Here is a 21223-nt window from a genome sequence, read left to right on the forward strand (position 1 = left end):
TCATCTTCAGAGTGATAGTTTTTTTCCCTCATTGCCTATTCTAATTCTTTTAATTTCTTTTTCTAGTATTATTAAATAATAGGGGTGACAATGGGCATCCTTGCTTCACCCTTGATCTTCCTGGAAAGGTTTCTGGCATATCTCCATTATAGTTAATGCTTGCTCATGGTTTTAGATAAATACTGATCATTTTAAGGAAAACTCCATTTATTCCTGTTTTCTACTGGTTTTTTTTTTTTTAACTAGGAATGAGTAAAAGCTTTTTCTGCATCTATTGAGATTATTGTATGATTTTTGTTGGCATTCTTATTGATATAGTCAATTATGCTGATAGTTTTCCTAATATTGAATTCTGAAGAAACTCTTAATGGCATCTTTCCAACTTTATCCCACTATTTTTAACAGACATCCCTTGATCTGGTTCAATCTGCCTCCTCACTGGCCAAGAGGTATGCCATCCCTGTTGAAGGATTCCCTCCCTCCCTCCCTCCCTTCCTTCCTTCCTTCCTTTGGGTCTCTTTCACATAGAATTCTCCTCCTCCAACATTCTTCCTCTGCTTCCAGCTCTACTACTCTATACTTGAGGGCAGGAACCTGGTTCTTCGCATCTCTCCTCTCCACCCCCTCACACCTTTATCAAACAAGGTGCTTTACATATAATCAGGGCTTAATAAAGGTTTATCAAATGAATGAAGCTCTATTTCCTCTGAATTTCCTATCGGATATAGTCTATTTCCCACAATTTAGTGGCTAAAATATAGTCTAATATTATTCATTATGGTTTCTTTGTTATTTTCTATGTTAATTTGTCTCCCTACTTAAGCTTCCAGAAGGAAAAAGCTTGCATTCCATTGAAACACTCCTGGGTGTCAAACACAGAACTTGGTACACAGTAAAGCAGACATTTATTGATTGTTTAATTGGCTGGTTCTAGATTGACAGATTTACAGCAGAGGGATACTCATGCTAGAGGAACAGACACTCCAAGTCATTCATCTCAGCAGACCTGTTTTTCCATTTCTGGAACGAGAAGTCTGATACCACTCTTTGCCCTGCCCCCACCCCTGTCCTCCCACCTCCTTTGTCTTAAGCAAGTCCTTCCTTGAGTTCTTGAGTGGTTTTTTTTTTCCTTCTTCCAAGCAGCTTGGTCTGTTTCTTGTAGCTGATGCTAAGGAATGTGCATAAAGGCTGGAGCTCAAAGTGTGTGTGACACATGCTTACAAGAAAACGGGTTCAGGAATGAATCATCTCTCCTTCCAGTGTGGTGAAACAGCCCAGTGGAATTCAAGAATGTCTCCTTTTACATGCTTTCCGAGGCGCCTACAAACTGAGGATGGGTAGGTAGGTCATAGGGGGAATTATTCAGCCCTGAGTCCTGACAGGGAGAGAAGCTTCATCAGAGTCCTGTATGAAGGCAGCTCAGAGTGATGTCATGAAGAAGGAGGAGGTGAGGAGGGCTGGATTTCTCTGCAGCCTCTCATCCTGCTGGCCCTGAATGGCACCTGACTCACAATTGTGGTTTCTCTCCAGAACATTTTCCTCCCAGCACCCATATGCTTGGCCTGGACTTTAATCATCTGCGGTTCCTGAAGGGCTGTTTTTGAAATGTAAACCATGTGATGTAGTGGCAAGATCCCTGAACTGTAAGTCAGTCACAAGACCTGGCCTCTAGTCCCAAACGTGCCACTCTCTAGGCTACTTTGGGAAGCTCACTTTCTTGTTTCGAGCCTCAGTTTCTCTAACTGTAAAATATAAGAGCTATTACTATATTCATTTCAAGGGATCTTCCCCCCCGCGTGTCCACCCCCCCCCATGAAGGCAGGCTACACAGAAAATACCTTTTTGTTAATTACAGGGAAAAAAATCAAATAATGTAAAAAAAACCTCTTTCAACCCCAAAGATCTCTTGTTCTACTCTGGTCTTTCTAAGTATATTGTCAGGTCCTCAAAGCAGAACTGGTACCTGATGTTTCCTTTGGATTCTTTGTATTTCCTTTGCATCCCTACACCATGTCATATTTAATGACTAGTATGGGAGTCTACATGCATGACTATCCATTGCTTCTGGGACTAATCCTGCCCCTTCCACCCTCAATTCTTCTTAAGCAAGCTGCAGCCATGTCTATAATACAGAAAAAACAGCTGAGACTGGGAACCAGGATTTCCATATTGGTTCTGCCCCTTATTATCTGTGGGACCTTAGGCAAATCACTTAACCTCTCTGGGCCTCAGTTTCTTCTTATATAAAATGGGACTAATAACTGTCCTGTTGATTTCAGTCATCAGGAATTTATTGAATCAATCAACAGACATGTATTTAGCACCTACTAAGTGCTGGGACAGGCACCAGGGATAGAAAGACAGAAATGAAACAGTCCTTGCTCTTAAAAAATGCTTACATTTTACCAGGGTAAAAACTGTATGCATATAAGTATATCTAAATTAAATTAAATATAAAATAAATCATTAAGTCCAGGGCAATTTTTGGAGGGAGCCCCTCTAGAAGCTTGCAGTGAGAGAACTCTGTGTAATAACACTCGACCTGAGGGTTTCTAAGAGATGATGGTAAGGAGGGCATGCATTTCAGAAGGGCAGTCAATGCCAGGGCACAGATGTTGAGACCAAATGTCATGAATGAGGAAGAATAGCAAGAGGGCCTGTAGACTAAATGAAGGGATTTAATAGTTAATAGACCCGGAAAGGTAGGTTGAGGCCTAACTGTGAAGGGTTTTCCATACCAAGCACAGGGGTCTGTATTTGATACAATAGGGAGTCCCTGGAGCAGGGGAATGGTGACATGATTAGACCTGTCCCTTAGAACATTACTTTGGCATCTGTTCAAAAGATGAAGTTTTCACAAAAGGATAAGTCTGAAGATGTAGACCTAGACTTATAAATCTGACGAAGACACACACATATGTTACTATAGACACAGGATCAGGTATATATTCTATACCCAATATACACAAATATGCAAACCAATGTGGAAGAAATAGCCTGAAGCTCACAAGATTAAATAATCTTGGGCTCAGCTTCTGCTTGAACTGGGAAGGTTTTTCAGTGAAGCAGAGATTGAAGTTGAATTTTATGGTCTAGAAGGAAAAGGGGATGGGGAATCGGGCTACTTCTAGAATTTTTAGTTGAATCCTGACTGCTACTTGCTCCCTCAGTGACTGAGCAAGTCATTTCATTTCTCTAGGCCTCATTTTTCTCAACCATAAAATGGGTATATTTGTGGTAGGGGCTGAGTAGGAATAGATAATCTCTTCAGTCTAACTAAATCTATCATCCTAAAATCATTCCATATCTATTAGATTTCCACCCACTCACTTCCCCACTCCTCCAGTATTACTCCGGTAAATCTTTTTCTTCCAGATATCTCTTTAGTTTTCCCTTCCCCCACCTCTCTAGCAGTGAGGAAGAAGCTCCCGTTTACCAAAATTCTTCCTTATTCATATGCATATCAGAGCAGCTCTGCCCTTTGGTTTTGGCTGAGGAAAAGAATGAAACAAGCAACTGGTAAATCTTGCCAAGAATGATGTAAAAAATATCCTCAAATGAATCCAAAGCATCCCTACCCAAACTTCCAGGCCTTCTAGGAAAATATGCATTTTAAATCCTCTAATTTAGTTGAAATGATCCAGATGTAGAAGGCTAGTCTAAAATGCTAGCCCTCATTTTCCTTTCTTCTGTTACCTTCATAGAGGTCTATGGCAATCAGGAAGCCTCTCCTTTCCTGGGCTACTTGTACTAGTCTGGGAATACCATCCTTTGACTGGTCCCAGACTCCTTTACTGGAGGTCAGACCATTCTCAGAATTTTAAAGTAGGATGAAGGAGAGTTAAATGCTGGGGAAATCAGGAACCTCTTTAAGAATGGAGAATTGTTCCCTAGAGCTTAATAGCTTGGAATTCATAGAATCATCATAATAAAAATAGCTGACATTTGCTTAACAAAGTGCTTTACATATATTGTATCTTTTGACCCTAAGAACTCTGGAGAGCTTAACTACCATCTGACAAAAATCCTTAGGGTCTCTAATTCACTTAGAAAACCACAAATTCACATTATCTATGATCTATTGTATTTTAATTTATTTTGTTAAATATTTACCAATTACATTTAAATCTGGTTCCTAGTATGACCATTGTGTTGTGTGTGAAAGTGTTGTGGGCTACATATGTCTGTTTGATACTTCGGTTCTAGTTTAATATCCTGCCCAGTTATGGAATCTTCTAGACTGTATCCTTGAGGGATTGTCTTTCCTCTGTTTGAATACTCCCAGTGACAGGGAAAGTCACTATCTCAGGAGGCATGACCCTATTTATTAGTTCACTATACTGAGCAAAAAAATCTGTCTCCCTATGGCTTTTCCCCACGATTTGAAGTTCTGGATTCCCTTTTTTTTTTACATTCACTTCAACAGACTTTTGTGTACAGGGCTGGACGCTATAGGTACAAGCAGGAAACAAGAAATGAAACCTGATCTGGAAGAGCTTATGAATTAGGTGGAGAAATAAAGCCTTTAGACTCCACTACCTCAAAGAAATCAAACAAGCAGTGATAGCAATACAGTGGAAAGAGGACTGGATCTACTGGAGGTAGAGTACCTGGGTCTGAATCCCAGTTCTGCAACTTATTGTGTTCTTGACTAAATGACTTCACCTCCATGGGCCTCAATCTCCTCATTTGTAAAACGAGGGGGTTAGTTAAACCAGTCTCTCTGTTCCTCACATATGGCATCTCCCACTTTTGTACCTTTGTACCCACCACCCTCTCCCTCCTAGAATGATTTTCTTCCTTCCTCACTCATTTTAAACACATGACCCCAAGAGAACTGGGGACATATGGCAGCCTTCAAAGAATGAAGGCAGAAATCATGTTCTTCCCTGCCTTTCAGGCTGAACATACCCAATTCTTTCAATTGTTACCGAAAGAGCATGGTTTCCAATCTCTCAGGCAAAGTACTCTTTGTTGTTTAGTCATTTTCAGTAGGATTTGACTCTTCATGACCCCTTTAGGGGTTTTCTTGACAAAGATACCGGAGTGCTTTACCATTTCCTTCTCCAGTTCATTTTATAGATGAGGGAAGGGAGGCAAACAGGGTTGACTTGCCTAGGGTCACACAGATAGTAAATATTTGAGGCTGAATTTAAACTCAAGTCTTCCCGGACTCCAGTTCCAGCACTTTTTATTCATTGCACTACTTAGCTGCCTCTAACTCAATTTTGAAGTCATAAAATAGACTTGAAATTGGCTTGCTATTAAGGTGTTAACATCCCTTTCTCGTTGCTAGGTATGAGTCTCATTCTCTCTAGTGAGTCTGAAGGGGCAACACAATTAGCTGACACAGCAAAAAAAAATTAAGCACATGCCAGAAGGGCTTTAAATTGCTGAGCTAGGGAGACTGGGGAGGCAGTTTGAAGGAAGCCAGCAGCATTTGGAAAAGAACTTAGCTTTTATCTCCTAGTGGAGAAGAGATTTCTTCTTTCCTCTTCCTCCTCTCTACCCCTCTCCCCCATCAGCCATGGCACTCAGAAGGGGTGCATTCCCAAAAGAAAGGATGAGCTGCACTTTTTTTTACTTTTCTAGTTTTTTGTCACATTCTCCTAGTTTGTACCAGCTTCAGGTCAGCATATCTGTCATACCGGTTCTAGAGAAAATGAATCCTTTCAATGGGGTCACCTTACCACAAGTAAACTTTGCCTTGGGCAGCTAGGTTATGCTGTGGATACAGCAACAGGTCTGGAGTCAAATAAGCCTAAGTTCAAATCTGACTTCAAGCACTTACTTAGCTGTATACCTTAGATAAGTCATTTGACTTCTCTTTGCCTTTGTACCCTCTACTATAAAATTAAATAATAACTGCACCTACACATTTATTTAGCACCTACTGTGTTCGAACCTGTCTGGGGATTTAGGGCCAGTCTAATACATGTGGCTTGTGGTTCCCTCCCAGGAAATGTTCCTATAAAGGTGAAAAGACAGTATGGGAGCTTTCTAGGGGAAAAGAAGTGATAAAAGGGCCGCCCGAGGGACAGGTGGTGAAAGATAAAATTGTGAGTCTACAGTCTTTAAAAAAAAAATTATGCATTGTCAAAGCTATCTCCTTTCCGTTTCTCATCCCACCCACCAGCCTCCCAGAGTCACCACCTAGCCTTTAGCTGTGTTGGAGCTGAAATGTGTGACAAAGCACCAAACCCAGACCTGGGGTAAATGATTACCTCATAATTGAGAGTCTTTGGTCTTTAAAAAAATGATCCATAGCCAAAGCTATCTCCTTCCCATGCTTTCTTCCGGCCCACCGGCCTCCCAGAATCATTCCCTAGCCTTTAGCAGTGTTTGAGCCAAAATGTGTGACCAAGCACCTAGCCCTGCCCTGGGGTGGGTGATTACCTTATTCCATAGCCTAGGGCTCTTCCAATTCTAAAGCCCAAAGTTGGGTACCGGATGAATGGGATGTAAAATAAATGTAAGACTTCCTGTCCTAGAGCAGTAGTCTAGATCACAGAATTTTATAGCAGGAAGGGGCCTTAAAGATCTAGCTTAAGTTTTAAAGATGAGAGCACTGGAAGCCAGAGACTGCAAATGAAATTGCCTGCTCTCAGTCACAAAAGAGGTAGGGCTAGATCCCAAATCTCCTGACTTGGAGCTAGTTTAGTGCCATTTCCGTTATATCCGGCTTTTACAAAAGAAGTCATTTGTCGGGAGACCAGAAGTGTATTGGAAACTGTATAATAATAGGTTTGCTTGTGTTCAACTTTGTAATGTGATTATTTTTCCTTCCTAATTACTTTTGGTAAGGGTCCCATGTTAATAGCAAAGTAGGCACATTTCCATAAGCTAGGGGCTTCTTTTAGTGAGGGCAAGAGACCAAGTGATATTTCTACTAAGGCTAAGATGAAAACTCATTTTTCTCATCTGAGCACTGTTTGCCTGATGGTTAGAGTCAGGAAGATGGTCCGGAAAAGATCTTAGGAGTAGGGCTGGGGATAGCCTCAGAGTGAAAATTTGCTGCCCTGAATAAGCTCTAAGAAGAATAAATCTTGACAGGAGAGGGTCAAATAGTAAACAAAAGTGAGCCCTCATTATGGGTTTTATTTGTGGATGGATGTAGAAAGGAGATGGTGATTGGATGCAAGGTAGTCAAGAGCATTCAACTGTGGAATCAGAAGACCTGAACTGAGTTTATACACTTCCTGTTTTTCAGCTCTATTACCATTATAGCTGCTCACCCAGAGCTATGAAACATAGTCCCTGCCCTTAGAGATAACATGCACAGTTATAAAATGTTATAGGATGAAGGACGTTAGAAATCATCTAATCTTTTTTTTTTTTTTTTTACAGATGAGAAAATGAGTTCCAAAGAATGAGCTACTTACTGAAGGTCATGCAATTTATAGGTAACATTATTGGTTTTGATCTCAAACCTAAGTCTTTGATACCAAAACCTAAGGGCTCTTTCCTAGTCCATACCAAAAACAAGCTGTCTTTGCTAATGACTATGATAGTAATGACTGTGGGCAATACAACCCCATATTTATACAAGGTTTAAGGTTGGTGAAATGCTCTTTTGATAATGCTAAGTATAATGAAGTAAGTACATAAAAAGAAATGCAGGGCTAAGGGAGATTCAAGGAGACAATGCAGGGAGTTTCTGAGTCTCAGCTTTCTCATTTGTAAAATGGAGATAGTATTTGTACTCCCTACCTCACAGACTTGTGAGGAAGAAGGATTAAGCAGGAATAGACGTGAACTGAGATTATTTGTGGAGAGCACGGATCCTACCTAGCCTGCTCTGGAGCTAAGTCGTTGCTTTTGTTGCTCAGTTATGGTGAGGATGATGTAGCTGGGGATAAACTATGATCTGGCAAGAGGACTTCCCAGAATTCAGAGAAAAAAAAAAAGATTCATTAAAAGGGGGTGGGGAGGATCGTTTTTGTTTGTTTACGCAAAATGAATCTTTGGGGACTCTGAAAACAGCAATTGATTCTAAGGCAACTCACGTTTCACTTACATTGACAATAATTTGACACCTCCCCCTCACAATCGAGGATAAAAAGAGATCCCTTTTCTTCTGATCACCCCTCCTCCTCCTTCCCCCTCACCTCCCCTTCCCTTCCGAGTGGGTCACTCGCCTGGCGTTTCGATCTCGAAACCCTGCTGACAGACCAAGCTGATGCTTCAATGACTCCACCGCGGCGTAACGAGATGAAGAATTTTTAGAGTCCTTTTCAACTTCCTATTTTTCAATCTGACTAACGCTTGTTCCCCCCCCCCCCTTACCCCCGCCCCTTCTTTCCCACTTCCCAGCCCCACGCGTTCCGCTCACCGGGGGGAGGAGGGGAATCTCCCCCGCCCCACTGCTAGTTTCTCTCGGGTGTTCTACCCTCCCAGGGGGCGTGTCCTCGGGGAGAGAAGGGGGCGGGGATGCCCATGTTTGGGCAGGGAGCGTCACGTCATTCGCCTTATATGGTCAGAGGCGTCAGGGCCCGGCGCTCCATTCACATAAAATAGAAGGAATCCCCGGCTTTAGGGGAAACGAGTCACGGTCACCTGCAAAACAAAGATCATTAGAACCCCGGCCGCAAAGCCTATCCGAAGGCAGGAGCGTTTGCAGCTCCCCGCGCTGGGCGCCCTGACCCTACCTTCAGCCTAGGAACCCTACCCACCCGTTCCTCGCCACCCCTAGCCTCGCGGCTGCCTTCTCCCCACTGCCTCCCCTCCCTCCTGGTTTGCATCCTGGCCATTGCCACCTGCGGACCGACCCGTCCAAGTGGCCCGGAGCCACTGCGGGGCAGCGGGATGAAGGTCGCTTCGCTCGACGGTCGCCAGCTCAGGAAGCTGCTGCGCCAGGAGACGGCCCGCTGTGTTGTGCTGGACTGCCGGCCCTACCTCGCATTCTCCGCCTCCAGTGTGCGGGGTTCGCTCAACGTGAACCTCAACTCAGTGGTGATTCGGCGGGCCCGGGGCGGCGCCGTGCCGCTGCGCTTCGTGGTGCCCGACGAGGCGGCCCGGGCGCGGCTGCTGCAGGAGGATGGGGCCGGCGTGGCGACCGTCATCGTCCTGGACCAGGGTACCCGTCACTGGCAGAAACTGCGGAAGGAGAGTACGGCTCACATCGTTTTGGGGACGCTGCTGGCCAGCCTCCCAGCCGGCCCCAGGATCTGCTTTCTCAAAGGTGAGGACCTCCCCGCACATTACGATCTAGAGGTGGTGGGCTAGATTGGGGGAGTGGGTGAAGGGCGCAAAGCAGGGCCGGGGAAAATGGAGCAGGATTTCCCCTCTCATTTCAAGGAACCCCGAAGGATCGAGAGCCCCCAACTTGAAGTGGTTTCATTTTGGACGTATGCGTTTCACATTCCCCTGTCTTTTTTTTTTTTTTTTTTTGGAGGGGCTTGGGATAGAGGGAGGGCGCCCTGCAAATCTGGCTGGGAACGCCATGGTCTGAGAGCTCGGGAGGCCGCGACAAAAGCGGGACACGCTTTACCGCCGCAGACCGGGGATCTCGGGGCTGCCAGCTTCCACCTCTGTTTCTTCGAAAGCGCGGCCGTCCTCTATTCCTCTGGCCGGCCTGGGCCTGTATTGAGGAGCACTGAGGCTGACCGAGAGAGAATTCAGATTGTGGGATGTATTTGAAGAAATTAGAAAGCAAGAAAACGTGTCCACCTCTTCATTGCCCCCCAATACTCCCTATTCCCTCCCCGGGGAGTTTGGGCGTTCAAGGGTTCGAGAGCCCATGCTGGGGCGGATTGGGATCGTTCCGGGAGTCTGTGACTCTGCAGGAGGAAAGAAAGGGGGGGTTGGGCGATCGGGTCGGCACCCCTCTGAGCATTATGCGGCTATTTCTCTTCTCCCTGTGAGATGTGGATAGTCAGAGATTAGCTTGTCCTGACACCCCGGGGAAAGTGGCGCCTTTGCCTAGGCTCTCATCCTTACAATCTTCTGAGAAAAGAGACAACATTTTGTTCTCCAGTGCTTCCCCTTTCCACAATCCTTTGGTCTCTATTTGATCCTGTTACCTGACTTTTTTTTCCTTTTTCTCCCCTCAGCCTCCCTGGATCCCTCTCCTCTCATCCTCTTTTCTTTCTTTGCCTCTTTTTTCATTTTCCCCAGCCTCCTCCAAGAGAGCCCACTCCCAATCTGATTAATCATTGCCACCAAACCCCTTGCTGTGGTCCAAAGAGTTCTGGAGAAGGCTTCAGAAGTAACGTTTGCATGGGCAGAAGAGAACGAGTGACTTTTAGAGGGTCGCTTGAGGGGTGGGAAGTGGTTGGCCTTAACTAATCTCAGAAGGGCAGATCCGGGAGTTTGCTGAGTGAGGTACTGGGGACCTTGTTAGGTTTTGTCTTGTTGCTTGGACGACTTACTCATTCTAAACCTCCTCTCCCTCCCCACTTCCCTCCACAGAAGCAACATTCATCCTTTGAATCATGATTATTTCAGCCCCTCCTTCAACTCAATAAATGGAATATATGATAAGGGCCCTTCCCTGCTTCATCTCCTCCCCAACAGTTTACAGTTCTACAGGGGAGAGGAGATGCACATAGATCCTTTGCAAAATCAGAGAACTATGCCAAAGCCCTCCAAATAGCCGATTCCAGTGGCAAGTGTAGAATTCTAGATCTAAATCGGGTTCTAAATAAAGCCCCTTTAAAAAAAAATCGCCGTACCTATCCAGTCCTGTGGGATTTGTATTCAGGCCCTCTTTCCCTATTGCCTTACAATCCTTGGAATTTTCTTCAGCTGTGATTTTTACCTGAATCCCCTCTACTTCCTTTCTTCACTCCGAGTTGGAACCCTATCACTCAGTGTGTAGGTCCTTAACCACCCCACCTAGATAGTTAGAAGAAAAGGCTATGTATCTCTGAGATCCGGACAGAGACCAAGCTGAAGAGACAAAAGGTATTTGGCAAATTTCCCAAGGAGGGTTGGATGAAATCAGACCTGCTCCCCAGCAAGGCAGAGGTTTCCCTGAGTGGCACCACGGATTTCCTTTTCTTCCTAATGTGGTTTCTCTGCCTTCTGTTCTGGGGCTGAGTTAAGTACAGTACATATTTCTGGCTGTTCCAGAAGGTTTTAAAGATCTGTACCAGGAAACTCCTTACCTTACCTCTCCTTCCCACAGCCCATTCCAAGCAAGCAATGCTGACTCAGTACAGGAAACAGTTTGAAGTCATTGTGATTGAAGGGAAACAACTTTTGGCTTATGTTTTAGTAAAATGACATTTAACAGTAGACACTGAGCAGAAGTTCAGAAACTATAAATTTTAATCAGGTAGCATGTCAAACTTAAAAAGGGAAATATATACCCTCTGTCCCATCTTTTCCCCAGATTGTGGGCAATGTACTTTCAGAAAGGGCCTAAAACCTTTGCATACTTCTCTATAAAGAGGAAGTAAGGGACATAGAAAGAAAGACTGGGCTTTAAATCCGAAGACTAGCCTTCTAGTTAGTCTTCACTTGGCTCTTTATAAAATCATAGAATTTTAGGCTTGCAAGTACCTCAGACTTGCTTAATTCTACATTTTCATTTTATGGAGGGAGTGAATGAGGGTCAGGACAACTAGGTGGCGCAGTGGGTAGAGTGCTAGACCTGAAGACAGGAAGACCTGAATTCAAATTTGACCTCAGACACATGCCAGCTATGTGATCTTGGGCAAGTCAGTTAACCCTGTTTGCCTCAGTTTCCTCATCTGTAAAATGAACTGCAGAAAAGTAGCAAACCACTGCAGCATCTTCAAGAGTCAGACACGACTGAACAACACCAACAATCTGAGGCCCAGGTGAATTTATATTTAGGTATATTATTGTTCTTCTCTGAACCCGTTCTCTGTAAAATCAGGGGATAAGAATAAATGATTTCTAAGTTTCCTTTCAGCTCCAAAACCATAATTCCTTTCCAAGCCAGGACTCATCTAGGATTTTATTTCCCAGGCCAAGATGCTTTCTAGGATACTGCACTGCTTTCCCGTAAGCATGTGTTGCTGAGCAAGTTTCTATGGTGCAGTGGATACAGTGCTAGATTTGGAGTCTGGTAGGCTAGGGTTAAAATCCTTCTATGGACATATAACATCTGTGATCTTGGGCAGGTCATTTAACTAACTATTCTTGTCCCATATAAAAAGTTGAAGGGATTGGCTGGACTAGATGGCCTCTTTAAAGCCCCTTCTGGTTTGACTCACTCTGAAAATGACCAGAGATAGGGATTCAGTCAGTTTCATGCAGGTTGGGGAATGTTCACTGCCACTCTGCCATTGAAGGTGGGGTTTGGTGAGGACAAGAGATGCCACATATACCCCCAACCATTGTTTCTGACCCTACCTAGACGGTAAGCTTCTTGAGGGCAGTTGACAACCAATATCTCTGTTGGCCCCCTCACCCCTTCTAGCACCTAGCTGTGCATTCTTCAAATAGTAGATGTTTGCAGATTAAATTATTGACCCCAGTTTTCTGGGACTAGTGCACATTTTTATCTGTTCCTCTACTATTCTGCCACTTTATCTGCCACAGAGTATTTTGTATGAGCCTGTATCTCTCCCTGCATCCCCATCCCCTCAGCCAATTCATAAGTCAATGAGGTAGGATGGTTTGTGAGCCTTATCTTTTCCCAGCCTTCGCTAGAAGGCAGGCATTGTTTGTTTTTTTTTCAGTCTTCTGGCTTGGGCTACTCTAATACTAAACCCAAATCCTAAATCATATCTTAATAGTTTAGCACTTTTCATCAAATTATATAATTATCACAACAGGTAGGGTGGGGGAGGAGAGGAGGACCTTAGAGATTACCTTGTCTTCTCCCTCCCCTATTTTATGAGTATGGACATAAGAGTTCCACAAAGATGGAATGTCTTACCTACACATAGAAATAGCTCTTTGAATCAATCTGTAAATACCAGGCTTTTAGGAGCATCCTAGGGAACTGATGAACTAGTGGGATTGTGCTCTCCTGGGCTATTTGTTGCAAGAGTCAGACAAACCACAAACATCCAGGTGCCTTCTGGTCACCATGGCAAGGAGCATATTCATTGTTGAAGGCCAGGAACCTGGTCAGAAGATGAGCAATATGGCATTTACTGAAGTTGACCACAAGGGAGATTTGGGTGTTAGTCCTCAAGGAGAGGGGGAGGGGAGTGTGAGATAGCTAGAGGAAGCTATGATGGCAAAATGACTCATTCTAGGAATTGGCTGCAGCCAGCCTCTAAATGCTGAAGACTTGCTTTGTAATCCATTAACCATTTGACTGCTGCAGGTAAGGGCTGCACCAAGAAGATTCTACAGGCTTAGATAAGAGAACTAGACAATCAGGATGTTGATTCTTTCAAAATCTGTTGTTGCTAATTGGAGACTCTGAATTAGGATCTAAATCTGTGAATGAGAAGCCCCAGAAATGAATTTTAAGGGTTGAGGGGGCCTTTAAAGTAGACAGTAGAGGGATTCATGAGAATAATTATTCAAAATAACAGCTGTTCAAGATCCTTTTTTGAAGTGCTATTTAAATATATATGATTTTTTTAAATTTCATTTTATTTCTATATATGATTTAAAAAAAAAAATCCTAGCATTTATATAGTGCTTTAACGTTTGCAAAGCACTTTGAAAATATTATCCCATTTTTATATCCTCTCCAAAGTCCTAGAGAGGTAGATGTTACCATCACCCCCATTTTATAGATAAAGAAACTTTGGCTGGCAGGGATTAAGTGATTTGCCTAAACTAAGGGAGGATGCATTTGGAACTTGGGGTCTTCCTGCCTCTGAGTCGTACTGCTTCATCCAGCCTAGCTGACTTTTAAAATGTCATTTTCAAAAATTTTCTCCCCCAGCCCTCTGCCATGAAAGCCAACAGACCTGATGGTTGGGTCAAAATTGACTTGATTTAACTTGTAATGTCATTTAGTGTTTTCCTTTACATTGGTGTGGCCATTGTCTATGTATAGTATTCTTTGACTTCCTTTATCCTCTCCCTCTTGCTTTATAGAATGAATGGAGGCTGTGGGAAGGAGAGGCAGGGCAAGGAATTTCCTGTTACAGATCTCATATAGGTATTCCCAAATGTCTTTGAACTCTCCATCATTTTTCACTGCAAATAATATTCCACAATAGCCATGGACTGATTTGTTCATCCATTTCCCAATGATGAGCATCCATGTTGGTTCCAGTTTTTTGCTCTCAATGAAGTTTTTTCAGTACAAGGTAGTAGAAAAAAATCTTGGATTTGGCCTAGACTAAGAAGAGCCCACCTCCACCATTGACTCATTCATGTGACTGTGGGGCAAGTCTCTTAACTTGCCCCAAACTCTCCTGAGTTACCCTCAGTTTTCTTTTCTGTAAAAATGGGAATAGCAATATTTTTACTACAAGGCTAAAGGGATCAAATGAGGCATATATGCATGTTATAAAACTTTCATTTTTATTGGGGGACAGCTAGGTGGCCCAGTGAGTAGAGCACCAGCTCTGGAGTCAGGAGAACCTGGGTTCAGATGTAGCCTCAGACACTTGACACAAAAAACTAGCCTTGTGACCTTGGGAAAGTCACTTAACCCCAATTGCCCTCCCCTCACCCTCAAAAAAAAAGCAAAAAAAAAATAAATAAAACTTGTAAACTGAATATATTTTGCAGGTATAATCTGTTATTTTTGACAGCCTGTTTTTTGATGGGCTTGCCCACTAGATTGGCTCCAAAATTTTCATTGAGAAGATTTTGGTTCCATGGATTAAGTCATTCCAGTTGTATGTGATCTAAAAGGGCCAGATTTATTTACATCAATGAGCTCCCATTCTTCTAATCCTAACTCATTAGTAATTGCTTCCTAAACAGCTATTAACTCAAGTAACATGCTTGGAAGGGTTTTTGTGTTTTAATTTTACCATTTTTTAAATTGAAAATTATGGACTTGCATTTAAAATGGGATTATTTGAAGGATACCAGAACTGCTGACATATTTGTAACTACACTTTGGTGGGGATTAGAATGGAAGGGATCTGGTCACACAGGAGTTACCTTTTCTACATTATAATGAAACCCCACTTGTGAAATTGCCCTATACTATTACTCAGGGATTGCCTGTTTAAAAATTTGTTGCTAACTGCTCCCCCCTCCCCCATAGTATTGATACAATTCAGAAAGTTTTAAAAATGCATTGGAGATAAAGACAAAAAACACCTACCCTCAAGGAGCTTACATATTACTGGATTTCACCTAATAGAAATTTTAGAGCAACCTGTCAACAGCATTAGGTGGAATATACATTTCCCAATATTAAAAATAGAGGGGAAATGATGGGAGGTTCTTAAGAAGAGTGTGGGCAGATCTGAATTTGTATGCCTTTCCATAGCTCGATAGAAATTCCTAAATGAAATAAATTAACAACTCCTGAAATTTGGTTGTGAGGTAATTAATGGAATTAATTGCTCTTCTTTAGAAGTATAGGGAGAACCATCAACATGGCTCTTAGCTCTGGCAGAGTATGTCAGAAAAGGAGCTTAATTGCCACTTCATTAATTCAGAGTTTGGATCCCTTGTGAATTGGGGATGTTTCATCATGTCCTTGAAAATCTCTTATGAATGAACCGACAGTAGAAGAAATCCATTTACCCATGCCTTCTTGACAAAGTCCCATTCTTTTCAATATTGCCATATATGTTTTGTTGGATTTGAGTGGTGTAGAATTAACATCTATTTTTAGAAGGGAGAAATTGCGCTTAGTTTTCAATAGAAGTTTGGTATCTGCTCCTGGTAGACTGAGATGAGTTAATCATTTCCCTTGAGGCTATCATTTTTCTTTGAAAGGCCATTTCTGTTGCTAACTTTTTTTTACCAAATGCCAGTCGTTTTAACTAAAAAAAAGAAGTCCCTAATGAAGATTCAGTACCAACTTGGAATTTAACTATTCAGGCCTCCTAGATGAATATTCTTAACCTGGCTTCATTAGCTATTTTTTCTGGTAGAATGAGAATTCCCTGCTGACTTCTACCACAATTCTTTTTTTTTTTCTTTTTTGTAGGAGGATATGAAACATTTTATTCACAATATCCTGAGTGTTGCGTGGATGTAAAGCCCATTTCACAAGACAAAACCGAAACAGAGAGAAACCTCATCAGTCACTGTGAGAAACAGAACATGAGCCGAAAACCTGCTTATGATCAGGTATGTTTAGGGGAACTTGTCCCCATCCTTCCTGTCTTCATCCTGCACCCCACATCCTCATCCACATCCTGTTCTTAAAGCTGAACTGTGAGCTGGTCGTAGGCAGCAGCTCAGAGTGGGAAGATGTTCTGCCCCAAGCCTTTGTGATTGTGCTCTGCCAACGGGCTGGAGTCCAGCTAGCAAGCAAAGTGGAGCAAACTCTAGCCATGGGGAGCTGACAATTTCTGGAGAAAAGAGGAAGTAGAAGATAGCCTATTATTAGCTGGATTGTTGAGGTTCAGAGAAGCTTGCAGGTCGGTTTTGATTTTCCTCAAGTTTCTGAGCTTGCTTTAATGGTTCCTGCGTTTTTACCTTTCCTATTTATTCATGTTCTGCAATTTCTGAAAACCACCAGCACTCTAATAACCACCAAACCCTGTCATGTTGGTATTTTTAACTAGAACAAAAAATCTTGTGAATGCCTAACCAGGTTTCTCTTTGTTATATTCTATAATGTCTTACTGAAATAAAGGAGAACAGAAGACACAAGGACTCTTAAACGCAATTGTAAAATAGTTTGGTTTGTTTTTGTTTTTGTTTTTGTTTTTTTACAAAATTCATCTTCTTCAAAGAACTCTCAAGCTCTCATTATGTAGAGACTCCTTAGGGGGCAACGAGAACAAATCCAAGAATCTGACTTCAAGTCCTGCCACTTAAATCTCTGTGACATTGGACAAGTCAGTTCAGTCTTTTTAAGCCTCAAGTGTTATAGGGATAATAGCTTCCTGCCAACCTTGACAGGCTGTTTGTTATAAATGCTTTGTAAAAGTTACTATATAAATATGAGCTATCTTATTGGGCTCTCGATACCACCACCACCACTACCCTCTTGGAATATTTGAGTAATTTGCTATGTGAAACAGGGAAATTGCAGAACTGTTTTCTTCTTATAGAGAGACAAACAGAGCCAGATGAGTCAAGGAACCAGTGTCCTACAGTATTCAGTGGCAGAACTGGGGACTAGACTTCTGGGCACTGGAGGAGGGAAGGTTCCTTAAGGCTTTTAGCAGACAGGAACATAATCAAGTAAGTATTAGTGGACTTGAATTTAGATAGAATTCATGGAATATATGTTCAAAGATGCATCCTGAAATCCAAGCTTCCTGTCTTATACAATGAATGTGAGTCAGCAATGGCATTTTTTAATGCTCCTGGGAATATGCTTCTAGGAAATGCTGAGTGATAATTCCTCTGATTTTCTGGTCAAGGATCCCCATAAATTTTGGGCTAGATTAAAAGGAACAGTTGTGCTGAGTGTGGATGGTCTGAGTTGACCCCAAGCAGGTGCTTCCTGTCTTGGACACAGCTTGTTAGGCATTTAATCCAAATTAGTTACTTTTGGGGGTTTGTTGTTTTGTTTTGATTTTTTTTTTTTTTGCTCTATTTGTTTAGGGTTTTGTTTTGTTTTTGTTAATAAGTGAAAGAGAAACAAGAAGCATCATTAGGTTGTGAAACCTCAGTGGGCGGTTCAAACTCTTGGGGATGCACTGGGGGAAATCCCTTGGCACCACTAGGCAAGATTATGGTAAACTTTGGGGCTTTGGAGGCTCTTTAAAATGAGATTGCCTCATTTCTCCCAAGATAAGTTCTCTATGTGAATGAGAGATTCAGAAAGGGAAAGAAGAGCCCATTTTATTTCAGTAGTGTTTTGGCTCAGCTCTAAAGGAAATGGGCAAGATCTCAAGACCTCAGAATATAATCAATACTGCCCTAGGACTGAGTGGGGACTCATGGAGAAACTGGTACAGAGAATAGAGGTGACTTGTCGGTAATAACAATGAGTTAGTGGCAGACTTAGAATCTAAGTCTCTCAAAAAGCAAAAATTCTTAACCTTTTTTTGTGCCATGGGCTCACAGAATGTTTTTAAGTGCATAAAATACATAGGATTGCCAAATAAATCAATTCTATTGAAATAGCAGTTATCAAAGTTATCAATATCAACAGTGGTCACAGATCTTAAATTCAAAGTTGCTGCTCTATTCATCCTGCATTACATGGGTGCTCTCACCTCACCCACAAATGAGCTGAGAATTAATGACATCTTGCTGAGAAAAGGAGCCAGGGGTCTAAGGAAGAGACTGGGAGGATAAGGACCAGAATCAGCAGGGTCAGCTGCCTTTCTCTTGTATAGATGCTGTTTTAAGAGGGATGAAACCGTTATAATAAAAAAGCAGTTCACGTTTGGTGTTTTGACATTCGTCGTCTCCCCCCCCCCACCCCCCCATCACTATGATCCTCAGTACCAGTGATATGGTCAGGGGTCATTACCCCCATTTTAAAGATAGAGAAACAAAATCAGTTGTTTCTCTACTTTGATTTTATTTCTCTTCAGGACAAGTGCTTGGAGGGAAATGGAAACAGGTGACTGCTGAGAATTTCTTGATGCAACATCTGGGTTTGAGACATCAGTCTCTGGGGCATTGACCCTTCCCTTAACATAGACTTCCCTCCCCACTCTGCTGGCTTTGGTTTTAGAGAGAAGCCTCATACCTGCGTGTACTTCAGGAACTTCCAGCTGCTTCTCACCACCATCCTTCCCCTCCAGCATGGGGCTGGCAACCTATTCAGCCTTTCCATTATGCTCTTTTGCTCTCTGCCAGGACAGGAAATGGTAAGATTAGGAGGAGCACTGAGCCAGAGGGGAGGAGGTTCAGTGCAAACAAATAACTGCTGTGTCCTCCAGCCTGGTTCACTTCCAGATCTTAAGAAAGGGGCTCCCTGATACCAGGTCACTGTTCCTACCGTTCATGGAACATTTTTTGTATCCAATTCAATAAACTCACTACATGCAGAGAGAGCCAGCCCTGTTGCTAGTCACTGAAGGGGATACAAAGAAGCAGTAAGAAGACTTCATGGATCTTATGGAGCTTGCCTTCAGGGAGCTTACTGTCCATCTAGTAGTATCCCAAATTAGGAACTGAAGTCACATTATTTTTACCATCCTCTTTTTGGCTTTGACTTGATGAGTGGTCTTTGGGGTTTTACACAATTTATCCCTTGACAAGGCTTTCATAATAATTGTAATTGTTATTGTTTTATAATTATGATTGTTTCTGCTTCTTGAGCAGAAACTGTCTTTTTCCTTCTTTTGTATCCCTGGCGCTTAACCCAAAGTAGGTACTTAATAAATGTTAGGTGATTTTTCCATTAGTTTATAGGCATTTGGATTAGATGGTCTCCAGTTCTGAAACTATATAACCTTTAGATTCTGAAAATGTGGCATGTACATTGAGAGTTCAGTGGAAATGCCAGATATGCTTCTGTTTCTCCTATTTTCTTAGACAGGTCGGGGAAAGGTAGTGCTTTAGGGAGAGAGAGAGGTCCTTTTCTCATCGGTACTTATATTTTATCTGTTTTTAGGAGATGAGCCATTTACCTTTTAAAAACCCCTAGATGGCTTCTTAGAATTCTAAACTGTTAAAGCTTGGAGGAATCTGAGAGATCCATTTTAGTCTAAACAATTCATTTGAAATTTGTCAAAAGTTTGACTTAGTCTTGTGTTTCTTGATGCCCAGGGTTGGTGGTCTTCCTAGAAACAGAAGTTTAGTGATAGAAGGGAGGCCATTTATTTTAAAGATGAGGGTATTGAGTGAGGCCTTGAGAGGTAAAATCATTTGTCCAGGGTTACACAGGAAGTAAGTGGCAGGAACCAAGATTTGAAACCAATGTCCTCTGACATTGTCCAGTGTACCACATAACAGCAGGAGATGCTAGCTGCTCCAGGGGGGCAGTTGGGATTTCCCATCTCCAAATGGGGACAGGAAAATGAAAATCTTTGCTGCTGCGTGGGCTTTGCCATCATGATGAGTCACAGGCCAATAATACTAGGATGGGGAGTTATTCAATATGGAGGCGACACCCACATCAGCATGACTGAGCTGTACCACTCAACTGTTTCTACCAGAAAATCAACTATTGGATATGACTTGGAGATAAAAATAAGTTAGGTTGTTGGTGTGTTTTTTTCACCTTCCCCCAGAAGGATAAGATAATAACATAGTTCTTTTTTCCCTTCCTATGTATGTTGCAGGGTGGCCCAGTTGAAATTCTACCATTTCTCTACCTTGGCAGTGCTTACCATGCTTCTAAGTGTGAGTTCCTTGCCAATCTCCACATCACTGCCCTACTCAATGTTTCCAGGAAAAGTTCAGATTCCTGCACCTCTCAGTTCGACTACAAGTGGATCCCAGTAGAAGACAATCACACGGCAGACATCAGCTCTCATTTTCAGGAAGCAATAGACTTTATTGGTAGGTTCAATCATTTTTCTTTTGTGTTGGAGAAACCTAAGAAGTATGGGAGGAAGGGTTGGGGTAGGGACTTTGAGGTTCATTATATGTCAACGTGGGGAGAGTCAGAATGTCAGATTTTGGAGTCAGAGGACCTAGAATCAACCCTGCTACTTTACTTGTCTATGGGACCTTGGGCAAGCTTATTCCCTTCTCTGGCCTTCATATTCTTCATCTTTAAAATGCAGGTGATGGACTTGTTTGTAAGTTTCCTTCTGACTTGAAATTCCATCTCCTTTTGTGGGGGGGGTTTGTTTGTTTTTGTTTCAGCTTTTTTTTGGTGGGGGGAAGGCAGGGCAATTGGGGTTATGACTTGCCCAAAGTCACTCGGCTAGTAAGTGTCAAGTGTCTGAGGCCAAATTTGAACTGGTCCTCCTGACTCCAGGGCCGGTTCTTTATTCACTGTGCCACCTAGCCACTCTGTTGTGTTTTTTGTTTTTTTTTAATGAGGGGAAAAGATTCCACAGCAAAAGGGACCACAGGGCCCAGCAAAGAGATTGCTAGAAAAGCAGAGGAAAGGGAATTCAGCTTGACGTCAATAGCAGCTTTTAGTTTTCATTTTCCCTTGTTGGAATTTTTATTAATACAGAGGCTATAGTGAGTTCACATGCCAGCATGATACAGTCCCGACTTCCACTTTCCCACCTTGTCCTGATTCAGATTATGCTATAGGACAAACAAGGGCCCATCTTTGACTACTAAGTCAGTTCTGCCAGGACTGAATGCAAAGTACGCACAGTGAATAAGA

General features: G+C 42.6%; 1 protein-coding gene across 1 annotated transcript in view; it reads left to right on the forward strand.

Moving 5' to 3' along the window:
• The first annotated feature begins 8510 nt into the window (after positions 1–8510).
• The window catches only part of DUSP5 (dual specificity phosphatase 5), a 23238-nt gene continuing 10525 nt past the window's right edge, over positions 8511–21223 (forward strand). The window contains exons 1-3 of the mRNA XM_069098938.1: positions 8511–9181; positions 16004–16146; positions 20217–20436. Of these exons, the coding sequence (XP_068955039.1) occupies positions 8806–9181; positions 16004–16146; positions 20217–20436 (739 nt within the window). The 5' untranslated portion in view covers positions 8511–8805. The remainder of the gene's footprint in view (positions 9182–16003; positions 16147–20216; positions 20437–21223) is intronic.

This window comes from Petaurus breviceps, unplaced genomic scaffold (genome assembly GCF_028583685.1).
Source record: "Petaurus breviceps papuanus isolate PSGF00001 unplaced genomic scaffold, PetGlider_PUasm1.0 37, whole genome shotgun sequence".
Classification (NCBI taxonomy): Eukaryota; Metazoa; Chordata; class Mammalia; order Diprotodontia; family Petauridae; genus Petaurus; species Petaurus breviceps.